Source organism: Ictidomys tridecemlineatus, chromosome 7, assembly GCF_052094955.1.
Source record: "Ictidomys tridecemlineatus isolate mIctTri1 chromosome 7, mIctTri1.hap1, whole genome shotgun sequence".
In the NCBI taxonomy this organism is placed as follows: domain Eukaryota; kingdom Metazoa; phylum Chordata; class Mammalia; order Rodentia; family Sciuridae; genus Ictidomys; species Ictidomys tridecemlineatus.
This window is the reverse complement of record NC_135483.1, coordinates 104,783,691-104,800,697: the sequence shown is the minus strand read 5'-3', so window position 1 is coordinate 104,800,697 and position 17,007 is coordinate 104,783,691. Positions and strand designations below refer to the sequence as shown.

At 47.4% G+C, this 17,007-nt stretch overlaps 1 protein-coding gene across 2 annotated transcripts; it reads right to left on the bottom strand.

The window, feature by feature from the left end:
- Positions 1 to 228: 228 nt before the first annotated feature.
- Proc (protein C, inactivator of coagulation factors Va and VIIIa) lies at positions 229 to 10,179 on the bottom strand. 2 transcript variants are annotated; one of them, XM_040294198.2, is made up of 9 exons: positions 10,072 to 10,179; positions 8,588 to 8,678; positions 7,144 to 7,349; positions 6,043 to 6,067; positions 5,777 to 5,914; positions 5,551 to 5,685; positions 3,121 to 3,260; positions 2,144 to 2,261; positions 229 to 914 (listed from the first exon to the last, which is right to left on the bottom strand). In XM_040294198.2, exons 1-9 carry the CDS (start codon positions 10,114 to 10,116, stop codon positions 325 to 327), a joined length of 1,488 nt encoding a protein of 495 aa, XP_040150132.1. In that variant the 5' UTR covers positions 10,117 to 10,179; the 3' UTR covers positions 229 to 324. The 2 variants fall into 2 exon arrangements, with proteins under 2 accessions (XP_040150132.1, XP_021577956.2); XM_021722281.3 differs by having other exon boundaries at positions 7,144 to 7,310.
- Between the last annotated feature and the right edge of the window lie 6,828 nt (positions 10,180 to 17,007).

Genomic DNA, 17,007 nt, shown 5'->3' with positions numbered 1-17,007 from the left:
CACCATGCCCAGCTTCATTCTTTTATATAAAGAGAGCAAAAACACACCCCCAATTATATTAGTTTCAGACCCCACAAAATTGAACCTGTTCCTCCCCACTCCACAGAATTGCTTGAGAGTTAAATAATATTCTGTTCATAAAGTGTGTGACATAAAGTAGGTACTCAATAAATGCTACTTCCCTCTAGAATGATCCAGAACAGGAATAAAAGGACAGACAGAGGCACAGGCTGTCACATACCCTTTAATGTCCCAGGTATTGCCATTCAATAGCCCAGCTCCACTGCAGAGTGGCCTCTGGGATCCAGAGATAAGAGAGAGGTGCTATGGCACCTGGATCTTAGTGGAGTTGTTCTTGTCCCTGATGTGGCTGTGAATCCAGTCTAGGTAGCGGCTGACCTTGGTATAGACACCATAGTTGTTCAGGAGTCCACAGCCCTCCCCCCAGCTCACCAGGCCCACCAAGAACCAGGTGCCTCGCGAAAGAGCGACCATGGGTCCCCCACTGTCCCCTTCACAGGCATCCCGCTCATCCCCTAGGATGCCTGCACACAGCATGTTCTCGGAGATCATGTTGTTCATGACCTCCATGCACTCATTGCGCGGGGCCACAGGAATCTTGATGAAGGTGAGGACAAAGGTGCGGTTTCTCTTGGACTCCTTCTCTCGGCTGTTGTGATAACCCCAGCCGGTCACCACTGTCTCTTGGCCGGCCTGAGTGAGCTCACGCTCTGCAAGGCCACTGTCAGGGAGGCAGATGGGCACAATGGTCTTTGAGAGGGTGACGGGCTTAGCCAGGCGGAGCAGGGCGATGTCATTGTCACTGGTGCTCCGGCTGTAGTTGGGGTGAATGAAGACGTCCCTGATGTTCAGGTCCACTTCCCACTTGTCCCTACGCCGCAGGTCATACTCACCTGCAGGGCAGAGAATGCTGTCAGAGCGGACCAAGGAAGTCAGGGAGAGCAGGAAGGCCCAAGGCCCTGGAAACCAGCAGACACAGACCAGAGCCACCAAGGGAAAGACGGAGCACCCAGAGCTGGAGAAACAAGGGACAGAGCAGCAAGACCCAAAGAGGAGGATATAGGTACTGCAGGGAAAGAATAATTGGGCCCACAAGCAAGAGACCAAATCCTCCCAGGCAAGGTTCAGTGGTTCCTGGGATGGAGGGCCTGGAAATCCCACACCAAGCCCCATGAAGGGTCACTGGCCATCAGTTGTGCCGATGGTAATTGTAAGAAGCATGAATGTGGACATTCTCAATACACCTTTTTATTCTTTTTTTGCCATAGAGTCTAATGAGAGCCCCCTCTAGAAACTGTCAGAGTGAGAACCCCCCCACCAGACTCCTGCTGTGGCAGATGCCAGGGTCCCTTGCTGCACAATTCCATCCCCAGAAGTCTGTGTGAAGCCTAGCTCTGAGGCCAGGTCTGGTGGGTCTCTGCATCCTTGTGTGCTGAGGCCCCCACGCAGCCTGCTCCAAGTGAGTGGGGGTGAGGAGAAAGGATGTGTAAAACCCTCTCACTGACAAACATGTGGGCCCAGACTTAAAGAGGGCACTCAATCCAGGGTTAGTGATGCACACCTGTCAGCCCAGAGACTTGGAAGGCTGAGAGGCAGAAGGATTGCAAGTTCAAGGCCAGCTTCAGCTACTTGATGAGGACTCAGGCAATTTAGTGAGACCCAGTCTCAGAAAGAAAGAAAGAAAGAAAGAAAGAAAGAAAGAAAGAAAGAAAGAAAGAAAGAAAGAAAGAAGGAAGGAAGGAAGGAAGGAAGGAAGGAAAGAAAGAAAGAAGGAAGGAAAGAAGGAAAGAAAGAAAGAAAAAGAAAGAAAGAAAGAAAGAAAGAAAGAAAGAAAGAAAGAAAGAAAGAAAGACCTAGGGATAAAGTTCAGTGGTAGAATACCCCCTGGGTTCAATTCCCAGTGGAAAAAAAATAAAAGGGGCACTCAAGAGAATCCCCTTCTAGCCTGGTGTCACAGGAGTAGGCACGGTGTAGGCACATAAGGGTCTTCTACCAAAGCACCTTCTATGGAGTTCAAGCATCCTGAGACCAGGGTCTTTCAAACCTGGACAGCCTGCCCATTACCCACTGCCACCCCTGACCGAGGCCTCTGGCAGCCCCCCTGACTGGCTCCAGATCATACCAAGCCTGACAGTGAGCTTCCTGGCGTTCTCCATGCAGTGGGCTGCGGTCAGCACCCAGGAGGTGTGGATGAGCACCCCCCCGCAGGCCAGCTTCTTCTTTGAGTCCAGTAGGATCACCTGGAAGTGGCGGGGGGGGGGGAGTGTTGACATCACAGGGTCGTCTTTGACAACTCCTAGTCCAGGGCCTCTAAGTCTCACAGGGTCCCTGGCACAGTTCTCAAGTGCTTCCCTGGGCTCTCTGGTCACATGGGCATAGGTAGACTTGTGGCCCTTTTCTAGCATTCTCTATCTCTTTCTAACATTGTTTGGGTTGACCTGTGGCAGGCTGTCTCCGTGACCTGGCTCAGGCAGTCATCCTCAGCCACACCATCACAGAGAGAAGCCTCTTCACCTTGGGGGGCTTTGGAAGACTTTGTAGCCCCCAGGATGCCTTGGCCATCCCTCAGGCCTCCCTCAGCCTCTGTCCTGATGGCTCTCCTGGCTCTGCTCCCCCTGGGTGGCTAGTATGTAGGATCCTAAGCCTCTCAGAGTCCATGAGCTCTCAAAGGCCAGTACCCTTGCTTGCTGATTTCTGGTTGGTTTTCCCTCTCCATAGAGAACAGAAACTAGCAAGTGCTCTTAGGCCAGCCCTCCCTCCTAGCCTTCTCCCACTCAAGGTACCTCTCTTATCAGCAGGGCCTCTGCCTAAACAAACTCCCACCAACAGAGCTTTATCTTTCCAGCTCTTTCTACAACCATAACTCTTCTTGCATATTCCCCTTTATGGCCCATGACCCATACCACCCTGTCCTTGCTATTCCCCTTCCACCAGGTCACCTCTGTCTTTCCCTGAGCCCTACCCCCACCCTTATCAGCAGTCCCCCCAAGCAACAGCAAATCCCCTCCCCCATTCTGCATCTTGAGCTGGAACTCCCAGGAGGACCTCAGAGACCCCTGACCCAACAAAGGAGAGAAGCAGCCACTCCTCTCCTCTTACCTGCCACGGGCTGTCTCCTTGTCGGGTAATTGACCCATTGACAATCCTCGGATCTACTTTGTTGACTTGGTCTGTGTCACGTTTGAAGTAACTGCGCTTCTTCTCCATTTGCATCCCTAGTCTTCCACATGGGAACCTCACTAAAGGTAGAGGGAGATGGTAAGGGGCCTTCCAGGCACTAGTCCTGAGACTGTCCTCCTTTCTTGATTCTCCTCCTGCCTGTAGGCTAGTTTGGCATGTTGTATGTTTCAAAGGATAAATGATGCTTATAATACTCCATATTGGCTGTGAATCTCCTCTGATCCATCTGTCCGTCAGTCAGTCAACAAACAGTGCAAGACAGATCAAGCAGCATCACTACCTGTGTCCTTGCATCGGTTGTTAAATGTCTCTGTGGTTCATTATAGCCCAGTGCTGTCGGGGATAATCCCCAAGATACATAGGAAGGTCCCTTGCCAGGATGCTGCCGAGCTCCTAACAGAGGTGAGAAATTTTAGGGAGAAGGAGGTGGGGGCATGCTTGGAGAGCCCAAAGTAACCCTGAGCATAACTCCAAGGCCTCTCTTCTAAGAGAAGAAAGCATTCCATGAAAAACCAGGGACTGGATAATCTGCCTGGGTATGCTTCTAAAGGGCCTTGAATGTTAGATTGGAGGATCTAGACTTGCAGGGCGTGAGGACACCTTCAGCCGGAGAACCATGTAATGACAGAATGCAACGTAGACAGCAGTAGCAGAACTCCGGAAACTGAGCATTGTGACTGGTTTAGCAGACGGAGAAAGAAAACTCTCAGCCAGTAACAGGGCACCCAGAAGCCAAGGATTGTATCCCAGAGCTTCAGGAGACCTCAGTGCCTCTGAGGGACATGGTACAAGTGCAACTTGCACACAGAAGCCATGTTGAGAGTTAATAGGAGAGACCACTAGAAGCCAGGCATGTTGGCACACCCCTGCGGTTCCAGCTACTTGTGAGGATGAAGTAGAAGGATCAGCAAGTTTGAGGCCAACCTGAGCAACTTAGCAAGACCCTGTCTCAAAATAAAATAAAAAAGGTTGAGGATGTAGCTCAGTGGCAGAGCACTGGCCTGCAAAACATGCACAAGGCCAGTGTGCATCACAAGAAAAAGAAAAGAGAGAGAGAGACCACTAGAGACCATCTCCTCAATGGCGAGATGCCCCTCTCCCTCTCCTACAGAAGATAGTCACCTGAAGAAACAGACTGTGACTAGGAATTCCAGGCAGCGCTGCTGCTACTGCTGTGATGGTGAACTGTTTGACCACAGGGAGTCGGACAACACCTGCAGGTACCCCAAAGCCAGCTCCTTGGTTCCACCCTGCTCCAAGGCACTGGAAGCCAAGCCTGAGATTCCTTAGCAAGACTTCAGAGGCCTCCCCTCCAAAACTGGCCTAAGTGGAAGCCCTAAGGATCCATACAGTAAGGAGAATGACTCTAACCTTCTGATGACCTCACAGAAGAATCCCCAGACCCACAGGGCCACCAGGCATTGCCTTGCAACTTACTGTGTCTCTCAAATTATTTCAAAATACAAAGCAAGAAAAAAAGTTTTTCAATGGAAGGATTGGAATATAAAGTTGTAGAAAATCCCTTGAAAGAACACACAATCAAAGAGATGGAAAATAGTAGAGATGATACAACTAGAGAGATACAGAAAGAGAAGATGAACAAGGCAGAGAGATTGTCAAAGAAATAATTTGTGTGTGTGTGTGTGTGTGTGTGTGTGTGTGTGTGTGTGTTGCTGGGGATTGAACCCAGGGTCTTGTGCATGCAAGGCAAACACTCTACCAACTGAGCTATATCCCCAGACCCAAAGAAATATTTTTTAAAAATGCTCCTAGAGGTAGAAAATATAAATTTCCTCTTTAAAAGGGTCCAAGAGGAAGTGGAGGGGAAATTCTTTCCACATCAAGGAAAACCTGGGGAAATTCATTGTAAGGGGTAAAATCCTGACTCCTTAAACTTTGTACATAATAAATTTGATAAAGACAAAAACATATAAAAAGGAAAATATAAAGGAAGGCAGAATCAGGATTCTGTTCTCTCCTGGAGGATCAAGGGATACAGAGGGAAATAAGATACAGGGCTGAAAATGTGTCCAAAGGAAATAAACACATCCAGGATAGATGGAGGGACACGCTGGAGACCTGGCCCCTAGATCTTCTCAGACTCTGGAGATGGGTGGCCTATGGGCTTATGCTCCAGAAGGTGTCCCCAAGGAGAGCAGGGCCATCTGGAGGAAGGCAAGCAAGTAAGCAAGAAAGCCTGGTGGGCAGAACCAGCCAAGGGGCGCAAGTTGGGGCGGGCACGTGGATGGTCACCCTAAGACTCCCCCTATTCAAAGCTGCTCGTTCCTTTGCGGCTGGATTCCCGCGCCCAAGGAAAGAAGTGTGAGGGGCGGGGCCGGGGCGGCTCACCTGAGGCCTGGCAGTGCAGGTGGTCATCAGCCAGCTTGTAGCCCGGCGCGCAGGTGCATCGGCGCCCGCCCTGCTCCTCCAGACAGTAGTGCGTGCAGCCACCATTGTCCACCGAGCAGTTGGAGAAGCGCACCTCTGGGCAGACAGGAGACCGCGGAGAGCCGACAATGGCGCAGTGCGCCAGGGGTCAGCCACCCGCCCGGCCCCACCCCGGCGCCCCGCTTACCGTTCTGGCAGAAGCTGCCCTCCCAGCCCCTGTTGCAATCGCAGCTGAAGCCACCGATGCCATCGATGCACGTGCCGTGTTCACAGCACGGGCTGGTGCATTGGTGCTCCAAGGGCGCTCCTTCGCACTGATCACCGTCTGTCGCACGTGACATGATGAAAGGTGGAGGTCATAACTACCGTCAGTTCCCTTCCCGACCTCCTGAGGCCCAGAGACCCAGAGGAGCAGACCTGTGCAGCCCAGCCCGGAGTTTAGATCTCACTCACCAAAGTACTTGGACCAGAAGGCTAGCTGTGGAGAGAGGGGGCAACTTCAGGGGCCAGCCCGTGTGCAGTAGGAGCAAGGCACCTCTTCCTCCCTTGTAGCCCAGAGCAGCTGTGAGCAGGCTGGGGAAGGGAGGGCTTCCAGACAAATAAGGGTCAACGCCTGAGGGTCACCTGCTGCCTGCAGCTAGTGTTCCTTGCTCCTCTCCTCCTCTTGCACTGGGCCTTCCCAGCCCATGAACAACACTCCTCCCCATGCAGCTGGAACCCAGCTCTCTGGACAATCTATATCATAGTAACTTCTGCAGTGAGAGGGACCTAAATCCCCTAGCAGACTCCCCTGCCTCCTCCTAGCCCCTTCACTCCCTCCCTGGTTTGGGGGGATCCCTTACACATCCAGTCTTTCCCTAAGCCACTGTTCTCAAGAGTTGGTGAGACCCAGAATGCTGGTTCAGAAAGTCTGGGGCAGCCTAGAGTCTGTGCTTCTAACTAGGTCCCAGCTGCTGCTGGTGGTATTGGCTTTGATCCTCAGACTAGAAAGGACCCAGACCCCACCTCAGCTTCCCTGAGCAATCAGAATTTCTTCCCTGAGAATGTGAACTGAGGCAGAGTGAGTATGAGTAGACACACAAACCCTGGCCAGCAGACGCAAGGGTGGAAACAGGATGGTAGCCTTTTAGTCACAGAGAAGAGGAGGTGGGGAGAGGCAGAAGTGAGGAGGGGGTGGGGAGAGAGAGAGAGAAAGGAGGGAGGGAGGGAGGAAGGAAGAAAGGGAGGAGGCAAAGATAGCCAATGACCCCTGGAAGGTGGACTGAACTTCCTACAGAGGGTTTGGGTGGGAATCCCAGCCTAGAGCTGCCCTAAACTTTTCTTTCTGGAGCTCATAGCAGAATTCTGTTTCCTGTAGCCACAAGAAACAAATCACAAGGACAAGCCCATAGGGCTATTGTCCACACAGCCACCCTCAACAAGCTGGGAGTAGGGGCTGGTGCCCATGGCCTCCCTACGTTCCCAAGAAGCCCTCAGGGATTGGTCCCCACCTACTCCTCCCAAACTCAGCCCACCCGTGCACCTCATCCTCTGGACCCAGCCAGGTGGCCTTACTGTGTCATCCACATTTTGGAAAATCTCCTTGGCTTCTTCGAAGTCGCAGATCTCCTCTGTGCACTCCCGCTCCAGGCTGCCTGGCCGGAGCTCCTCCAGAAAAGTGTTGGCGCGTTTGCGGATGCGCAGCACCTGGTGGGCGCGCTCACTGCTGGAGAACACTGAGTCTGGTTTGCGGGAAGGCAAACTCACTGTGATGGAGGGGACTGAGAGGGGCTGCAGGTCAGGAAGGGATCTGAGGAAGCCCAACTGGAGAAAGAACCTGGAAAAGCCCTGTCTCAGGCCCCCTTAGGGCTTATCCTAATTCCCAATAATGATGCTGCTCCTTGCTCCTCTGCTCTGTCCCTCCACATGAAGCAGATGACTGTTGGGTGACAGGAGCTTTGACCGTTTAGAGCAAGCGTATGCTTAGAGATGGACCTCCTTTAAATCCCAACCTGACCTCTGGGTAACCTTAAAACGATGTCTTTCTCTCTCGAACCTCATTTTGCTCATATAAAATATGGGATGAAATAAGCATGTAAAACAATACCATGCGTGTCACAAAAATAAATATTCAATTTCAAATGCCACATGCCGCTGCTGTTTAGATTGCAAAGTTCAGTCGGTCTCATTCTCCCGCTACACATTGTGCAATCCCTTCTGGTCACTCATCCTCCTTTTCTTACTCCATCAAGTATTTCTCATCTCTTCCCCTTGGGCAGGGACTCCAGAAGGACAAAGATCTGTCATCCAATGCATGTCATTAAGTGTCTCCTGAGCTCTGCCTGTCTTGGGTAGGAGAAGAGCTAGGAGGGAGGGATCAATTTAGGGGAGTGAATAAGAGGGGCTGGAGTGAAAGGCATCCCAGAGGAAGAGGTACCTGAGCTCAGATGGAGTAGATCACAAGTGGGGAGTGGGTTTCACAAGTGGGGAGTGGGTTTGGGGGAGTGGGAAGGGGCATCTCAGGAAGATAAGCAACTCAAGAAAAGGCACAAGTGTAAGAACCAGCTTGGTGTGGCTCTATGGGCAAAGCATTTGTCCTGCAGTTGCCCCAGAGAATCATGTTCTCTTCTGTGGAGATCAGGGAGAGGGCTGGGGCAGGGCATTGAGGCTTCAGAAACGCATTTTAGAAGAAGTTTATGGGATAGTGTGGGTGGAGGCCTGGGTCTGAGCCCTTCACAGTTGAGGATGTGAGTCGGTGGAGTGGGAAGGCCCAGGGAGTCTGTGGACACCCACCCACTCCACCCTGTCGCTGTCATCACCCGTGTGTGCCCTCACAGCTCCTGGTTTGTGTTCTGAAAGCTGGCCTGCCTTGGCCTATAGGCCAGTTCATTCCAATCCTGCCTGCTTTCACCGCATCCAAGATCAGAGGAGGTGGAGGATGATGTGAGGCCAGGACAGGTGGCAGTGAGGGCATGTCGAGGCTTTGAGGGTCTTGTGGTAGGGGTGGAGGTAGCCTTACCAGGAAGGGTTGATGAGCCGGAAATTCCCCAGGTGGCCACGAACAGCAAGAGGCTTGCAAGCTGCCACATTCTGGAGTTATTGACACCTGTCTGAGATAGACTTCTAAGTTCCTGGCAGCCCCACATCAATGTCGGTCTGCCTGCCATCACCCCCCAATTCCATCCCCTTCCCAGGAAGAGACGTGAATGAAAGAGACATCCCTATGTACCCATTGTCAGGGAAGAACCTGGGGTGAGGATCTTTGTTCACTAGACAGCCACCTGTCCCCTCAGTCTCCTCTTTGTGGGGCTAAGGTTATACCACCTGCCTGAGAAAGCAGAAAGCATGCAGGGTTTCTTTTGATAGTCAAAGGGGATTCCACTCAGAAATGCCTCGCATGGAGATGAGATGCACTAGAATATTCATTTGTGCCCTCTTTTCCTTCATTTTTTGGTGATGACTGAGAGGTAGGGCTTTGCTGGTTTGATAGCTGAGCTAAGAATAGCAGCTAACACTGATTGGACATGGGTGTTCTTCAAACAATTTGCACACAATTCAGGACAGGCCATGATGCAGATGGTCTGGTGCAAACCTCAACACTTACTAGAAGGCAGTGTTGGGGGAGATGCTTAACAACTCCATGCCTTGTTTGTAAAATGGTAGGATAACTATGTTTCTCTCTGAAGGGGCTATTGAAAGGATTAAATGTTAGTACATACACATAAAGCTCTTAGAACAATTTGTGGGTGGGTGGCTGTGGGTATAGCTCAATGGTAGAATACTTGCTTAGCATATGTAAGGTCCTGGTTTCGATTCCCAGGACCATAAACAAAAACAAAACAGGGTTTGCACATAACAAAAATCTTAGTAAACATTATCTGTTATTCCCTCAGTTAAGGCTTACAACTGCCCAAGAGGTGGTTAATGTTGTCATCCCTGTTTCATGAGGCTTAGGAGTCTAAGTAGCTTATGAAAAGTTCACATTTAGGAGCTAAGACTCAGCACAGGGCCTGTATGACTCCAGGCCTAAAACCACTTCTGCCCCAAACCACTGGTGCCCCACAACACCACAGGACAAGAAAATCAAGAGCCTTCCACTTCTTCCAAGACCAAGTGGGCAAGCCTGCCTGCCCCATCCACGCACCCTAGACTGACCCCATTTCCTTCACAGCTGATCAAAAGTTTCATTAAATGAAATGTCCCATCCTTAGAGGTGGGGACAGAGTGGAGATAATGTAGGGTCCTGGTTGCCTCTGGGGATGGTCCTGGGCCCAGGGAACCCCTCAGCAGACTTCCACTTGACTCACAGTCTGGAAAAAGCAAGGCAAGTGGTGAGAGGGCCTCTTTGGACTACGGCACTTGGGCCTGGAGGACGCCAAGCCATGCCCACATTTCCCTGGACCCTTGCTCAAGGATTCCACCCTCACACAGCTCAACTGTCCCCTCTCCCTTCTGCACCTTCCCTTCATACTCCCTCACAGTACTGCCTCGAGGGGGACTTACAGGGGTGGGTCGCAGAGAACTGCAAGTTCGCCCTCCTGCCGCCATGATACCCCGGAACTCAGGTTAATCCATAACCACAAATATTTGCTTGGCCCTCGGTGCTGAGGCCTCCCTCTCCACAGATAAACAAACAGGTGGTGCTGACGGTCCTGGTCTTGGCTCCTGATGGCTCAATTTTCCCAAAGCTCACCTCTGGCCACCAAGATGCCCTCTAGCAGGGAGGGAGGTAAGAGCAGGACACTCTCAAAACCATTGACAGATTTTGGCCTCATAGAGGCTGGCTGAGGAAGAATGTTGTCCCCATTTTGCAGTTGGGGCACTTTTAGTGGATATATATCCACTAAATATCTAAAATGGACTTTTTGTAGAGATATTGCAGTTTGCCCACGATAGATACAACAAGTAACAATACTTCATCAAATCTAGAATGTCATTAATTATAAGATGTACCTATTTATTGGTTGCACAAAAACATACCATCTCTCATGTGGATCTTCCCCACCTGGGCATGGGGCCCTCAGCTCTAATCACACATGTCACCCTCCACCCAACTGTACATGGCTATAACTATAAATAATCTCTATGTTGAAGATGAAGATGCTCAGAAGTCTTGCATTACTTGTCCAAATTCATTAATCTGGTAGGTGGAAGACCTGAATTAGAACTTTGGTCTTCCTGGTCTCACTTGGCCACTTTGAGAATGCATGAAAAAAAGAAACAAGATTATGGAAAGGGTGCCTAGAGTTCATAGCTGAAATGTTAGCAAGAAGAATGATGAAATAAAGTCCTGGCTCAGAACCTTTGTTTGTGTTCTGCAGGCTGTCAGCATTTATTAAGTATCTTCCTTGCCTGGACTTGGCTCTTCCAGAGATGTCCATTTTTTTCTCTCTGCGCAGGGCCTTCCTTAGAGGACTTAAACATGCTCTTTCAGTCTGTGTCCCTGAGTGGGGCATGTGACCCCACCCCAGTGGCTTCTAGTGATTGCACAGGAAGTCACCTGGCCCAGGAGGCAGATCAGATTCTCTCTCCCAGCTCCCAGGAGCAGGGCCTCTGGCTCTCACTGCACTCTGAGCATTGGACTCAGAAGAGTTTGAACCTAGGATCTGGGCACCTGTGTTTGTGCCCTACCCGAGATGGAGAGGAAATGAGGAGACTCATAAGATAAGGGGATGAAGTGTTGGGGTACATGGGGACAGAGGGGAGGTGGAGGGTGAGGAAACTGAAATGGAGCCTATGGGAAGTGAGGAGCCAGTGGCTGTTTGTGAGGGTAGCTACTTAGAGAAAGGTGACAAATTCTTGGCCACTCAAGCAGAAAACATGAAGACCAAGTGCAGGATCCCACAAGATGGGTGGACTTAGGTGGGCAACTGTTTGATTTTATTTTGGTTTGGTTTTGCAGTGCTGAGCTGGAACCCACACATCACATGCTAAGCAAGGGTTCTACCACTGAGCTACAACCCCTGTAAAAACTCCTCCTGGTCTTCTTGCTCCAGGTGTCATTCCCCCAAATTCTGTAGCTTTCCTCCACCTGGCCTACCAAACAAAGAAATTTTGGGTGTCCATTATTGCTTCCCTTCCACAACCAATTGTTCACCCTTTTACTCTTTTCTGACCTGGCACAGGTGCTCAATTCCAAATCAAGTCTAAGCAGGGTGCTTGTGCTAATCCTAAATCTGCACGATGGGCTTTGCCCGAGGCACCCAAATTTAAACCAGTCCGGATTCCAGAGTCATGGGACCTGAATGAGCCAGGGTAGGTGTAGTGCGTCTAAGTGACCGGTGCTGGAGAGATGCCAGGCCTCCCAGGCTGCCCAGAGGATATCCCTGAACCTTCTCTGCAAAGCTCTTCACAGCTGTCAGCCAACTGGGGCTCTCTGCACTGTGCACTGTCACAGCCTCCTCCCGTCTGACAACGCCCCAGACCTCCGTGGCCTCCACCTTCCCCAAGGTACTGGCCACCTGAGTTCCTGAGTTCTGCTGTCTCCTGGAGGCAGCCACCGGGAATCCACCTCTGTTATTTGCAAGTTTCCAGCAGGGGGCGCCGTGCACTGCTGCGGAGAGGCTCGCGCTGTTCACAGGTGAGTTCTCACTGGCGCGAAGGGTGTGGCTGATTGGCTTGGTCTGGCATTTTTCCAGCCAGGTGTGAGTCACCTCACCTGGGCCCAAATTCGTCATGCTACCTTTGGCCAGCAAACCCTCTACAATTTAGAGAGTGAAAGGGAGGTGTGTAGGCGTAGACTTCGCTGTTTGAATGCGGACCAAGCAAAGGAATGAGAACTGGGGGTGTAACCCGACAGAGGTTGCGCTCTCCTGTAATCCTAGCGACTGAGGCAGGGCAATTGCTAATTTTCTGCAATTTACTTAGATTCAGTCTTAAAATGAAAAATAAAAAGGGACAGAGGGGCTGGAGCTGTGGCTTAGTGATAGAGCGCTTGCCTAGCATATGTGAGGTACTGGGTTCGATTCTCAGCACCGCATATAAATAAACAAAGGTCCATTGACATCTAAACACTATATTTAAAAAAAAAAAAGGGTGGGGGTGCGGAGATGTAGCTTAGTGGTGAAGTGTCCCTGGGTTCAGTCTCTGGTAATGCGCGCGCATGCGGGGAGACACACACACACACACACACACACACACACACACACTACATATCTATCCCTATATATGGATATATATAGATATGTAGTGTGGGTATATACATGCATACATACATATATGTGTATATGCACACATACATATGTACATATGGGTATCTATTTGTTGCACTCTCCTTTCCTCCATTAGATTTGACTTGGTAATTTGTAAAACTCAAATGACCAGATATACATGGGCTACTACTGAACTGTTTTGTTCTGTGGATCTGTGGATTTATCTGTTCATTTCTATGTCAACACCATATTGTCTTAATTTTGTTTTTGTTTTGGGGTACTGGGGATTGAACTCAGGGCCACTCAACCACTGAGCCATATCCCCATCCCTTTTTTGTGTTTTATCTAGAGACAGGGTCTCAATGAGCTGCTTAGTGCCTTGCTTTTTGCTGAGGCTGGCTTTGAATTTATGATCCTCCTGTGTCTGGAGCTGCTGGGATTACAGGTGTGTGCCACCAACAAGCCTGGTTTAATTTCTAATTGCTGTTATAACTCAAGAATGGATCATGAAATGAGGTAATGGAAATCCTCTTTGTTCTTCTTTTTCGAAATTGTTTTTGCTATCCTAGGTCCTTTCCATTGCTATATATCCATTTTAGAATCAGTTTATAAATTTCCATTTTTAAAAGTTTTGTTGAGATTTTGATAAGGATTCAGTTGAATTTATAAAACAATTTGGAAAGAAATCTCTTTTTTTTTTTTTTTGAAGGGGGGGTTGGCGATACCCAGGATTGAACTCAGGATCACTGGATCACTGAGCCATATCTCCAGTCCTATTTTGTATTTTATTTAGAGACAGGGTCTCATTAAGTTGCTTAGTGCCTTGCTTTTGCTGAGACTGGCTTTGAACTCTGCTTCAGCCTCCTGAGCTGCTGGGATTACAGGTGGGCACCACCACACCTGGCAAGAAGAGATGTCATAATGTTGAGTCTTCTGATCCTTTAGGGTGGTATTTCTCTCCGCTTATTTAGGTCTTTGTTCATTTTCCTCTCCCAGGTTTGGGAGTTTATCCTTAATAATTTTATGTTTTTAAATGCTTTTGTAAATGGCACTTTAAAGATTTGAATTTAAAATTCTGTGTTGCTAGTATATAGAAAAACACTTGATTTTTTTAAAGACATTACTTCTGAATTTTATGAATGTGCTTGTCACCAACCATACCAATTTGTCTGAGACTTTTACAATTTTAGCAATAAAATTTGATAAACTCTTAGATTCTGGTTTTTAGTGATGTATGCAGAAGGTGAAGGGAAAGGTTCAAAACCCATATGGAAATTCCCAATACAGAGTCTGAAAACAACATTGATTATAGTGCCAGCACCTTCTTTCGTCTGTATTACTGATGACAGCAACCCTGATTTGCAATTCAGAATAGTGGATCATCCATTATTACATCACTCCCAGTGATGCAACTTGCATGCACTGTACTCGTAAGCATGAACATCCACTTTGCCTGTGGATTAACTGTTGTGCTTTGATTTGAGAGAGTGCTTGTTTAATTTTAAGATGGCAAATATTGAAAGCATGCTTTTAAAGAGTTCAGATAATGAAAACGAGAATGATGATGCCAGCATGACCCAGACATAGTGGTCATTTACAAGGCTAAGTGATATGTTATTTGAATGACAACTGGAATAACACAAATCAGATAGGGAGGTAAAGAATCAAAACAGAGCATAGTGCATAATGTGCAAAAGAGAATTGGGGACATGGTACAGAAAGGAATATGAAAGTACCTGTAGAAACTACATATGTATCTCTATCTATGGATATGTAGTGTGTGTATATACAAGTCCTCAGTGAGATAGGTGAGCACCTTAAAATAATCCAAAGAGTTTGGGTCTTTCCTAAACAGCCCAAGTCTTAGGTGAAATTAGCAGCGATTAAATTAGCTCAGACACAGCACATCAATGAACTCAAATGATTGTATTGCTCCTTTGGTGGTTCTGTGAAACTGAGTTAAATCACATTTGCTCATTGAAATCAAAGCCCCACTGCCTTTAGCAGTGTTGTGTACAGGTGAGCAGGACATTCTGTGGTTAACATCTTTGCATTTTCATTAATAAGGAGTTCACAGACTGCATGGAATTTGCAAAAGTTTACATTCACACTATGTCAAATATGCAGATGTATGAGCAAACTTTCATTTGTATTTGGATGAGATGTCATTTTTTTTTCAGTTTTGTTAAAACCTTTATAGAAACCAAAAGGACAATTTGAAACTCCATTTTTTGAATTCAAGTACTTAAGAGATAGGGGAACACTTTTTAATGCCAAGATTTGGTATATGATAGAAAACCTGATTATTTGTAGGATCTGATAGAATCAACTCTTTGTACCCTGTAAAGGGCCAACACAGCTGTCATAAATTTTTTTTTTTTTTTTTTTTTTTTTTTTGGTAACAGGGATTGAACCAGGCTGCTTAACCATTGAGCCACATCCCCAGATCAAAGTTGCTAAGGCTGTGATTAGCCTCTGGAGCTGCTAGTATTTTAGGCGTGCATCACCATGCCCAGCAGTTATCAAAATTTCTCTTTTTGTTGGCCATAGGATATTTCATGAATTAATGAATTATTTGGGAGAGTGGCTTTATAATAAAAGCAAAGTGTCTGTATCATTCTTGCTCTTTCTCCCCATCTGGTGCCCTCCAACATAGTATAATGCAGCAAGAAGGCCCTGAACCTGATGCCAGTATCATGCTCCTGGACCCCTCAGCCTCCATCAATAAGCTTCTATTCTTAACAAATTACTCGTCTCAGGTATTTTGTTATCACAATAGAAAACAGACTCAGGAGCAGTCAAACTGAAATATATAAGCTGTTCCTCCAAAACTGCTTAATGATTTTTGAAGAGCCCATAAAGACTCTGGGAAAGGACAAACTGACTGTACCTGAGTTGCTCAATGTTATGTGAGGGTAGTGGCAAAGCCCATAAAATAAAAATGACTCATTTTGGGGGGGAAATAAAATGAAACAAAATGACATCAGAATACAATGACCAATTTAAATAGGACATTCTCATTTCTTTACTAAAACTAACTTATTTGTAATCCAACTTCGGCTTCACAAATTCAAATTATTTCTGTGCTTTAAGACCATTTTCCCTGAGAGAAAGAGAAAGTGTGGTTTACTCTATAATGGTACCTGGTGTACTTTGAAATGTTAAGAAGGTTGGACATGGGCTGAGGTTGTGGCTCAGCGGAAAAGCACTCGCCCAGCATGTGCGAGGCCCTGAGTTTGATCCTCAGCACAAATAAAATAAAGATATTGTGTCCAACTACAACTAAAAAATAAATAAATATATCCCTTAGATTTGGATATCTTACATGATGAATTTATAGATTCAAAGGATGGCCAAAGCTGGTTTACCAAACTGGCCTGTGGATATAAAGAGAATGGATAGTTTGGAGAGCTGGAAACAAATTCCCATAAATCTAAAAACCTGCTGCTGGTGGTAAGTAAATACTAGGTATTCATGCTTCACTACTTTTGTGAGGAGGACAGTTAACTTGATGTCATCATATTGGAATGACACCAGGAATCTGCAATGTGGGATTCCTAGGAGGAGATATGTAACAAGAAAACTTTGTCTGATACTACCTTAAAGAAGGATTTACGAAAGACCACAGGCAAGTTAATAGAATGAATTAAAAAAAAATCCTACTGTATGATAGAACCATAAGACAGTTTTTAATTAATTTTTTTTAAATTAATTAATTTATTTGTTCTGATTTGTTGTACATGACAGCAGAATGCATTTCAATTCATAGTACACATAGGGAGCACAATTTTTCATTTCTCTGGAGGTACACAGCATTTGTGTCTTAATTCATGTATCTCATCCCATCATCTTTCCTACTCCCATATCCTCTCCCATCTCTTCCCTCCCCTTTGCACCATCCAAAGAACCTCCATTCCTCCCATGCACTCCTCCCCACTCCCATTACGGATCAGCATCCACTTATCAGAGAGAACACTTGGCCTTTGTTTTTTTGTAGTTATTGGCTTTACTTCACTTAGCATGATATTCTCCAACTTCATCCATTATCCTGCAAATGCCATAATTTTATTCTCTTTTAATGAGAGTAATATTCCATTGTGTATATATACCACAGTTTCTTTATCCATTTATCTACTGAAGGGCATGTAGGTTGGTTCCCCAGTTTAGCTATTGTGTTGCTATAGACATTGATGTGGCTGTGTCACTGTAGTATGCTGTTTTTAGGTCTTTTGGGTATATAGCAAGGAGTGGGATCACTGGATCAAAAGTGGGTCAAACGGTGGTTCCA

Excerpts from the sequence above, each read along its gene's own strand:
- Proc (XM_040294198.2), bottom strand. The coding sequence starts at position 10,116 with ATGGCGGCAGGAGGGCGAACTTGCAGTTCTCTGCGACCCACCCCT. Across the intron at positions 8,679-10,071 it reads GTTCTCTGCGACCCACCCCT|ACAGGTGTCAATAACTCCAG; the intron begins GTAAGTCCCCCT and ends AGTCTATCTCAG. Across the intron at positions 7,350-8,587 it reads CGGCTCATCAACCCTTCCTG|TCCCCTCCATCACAGTGAGT; the intron begins GTAAGGCTACCT and ends AGCCCCTCTCAG.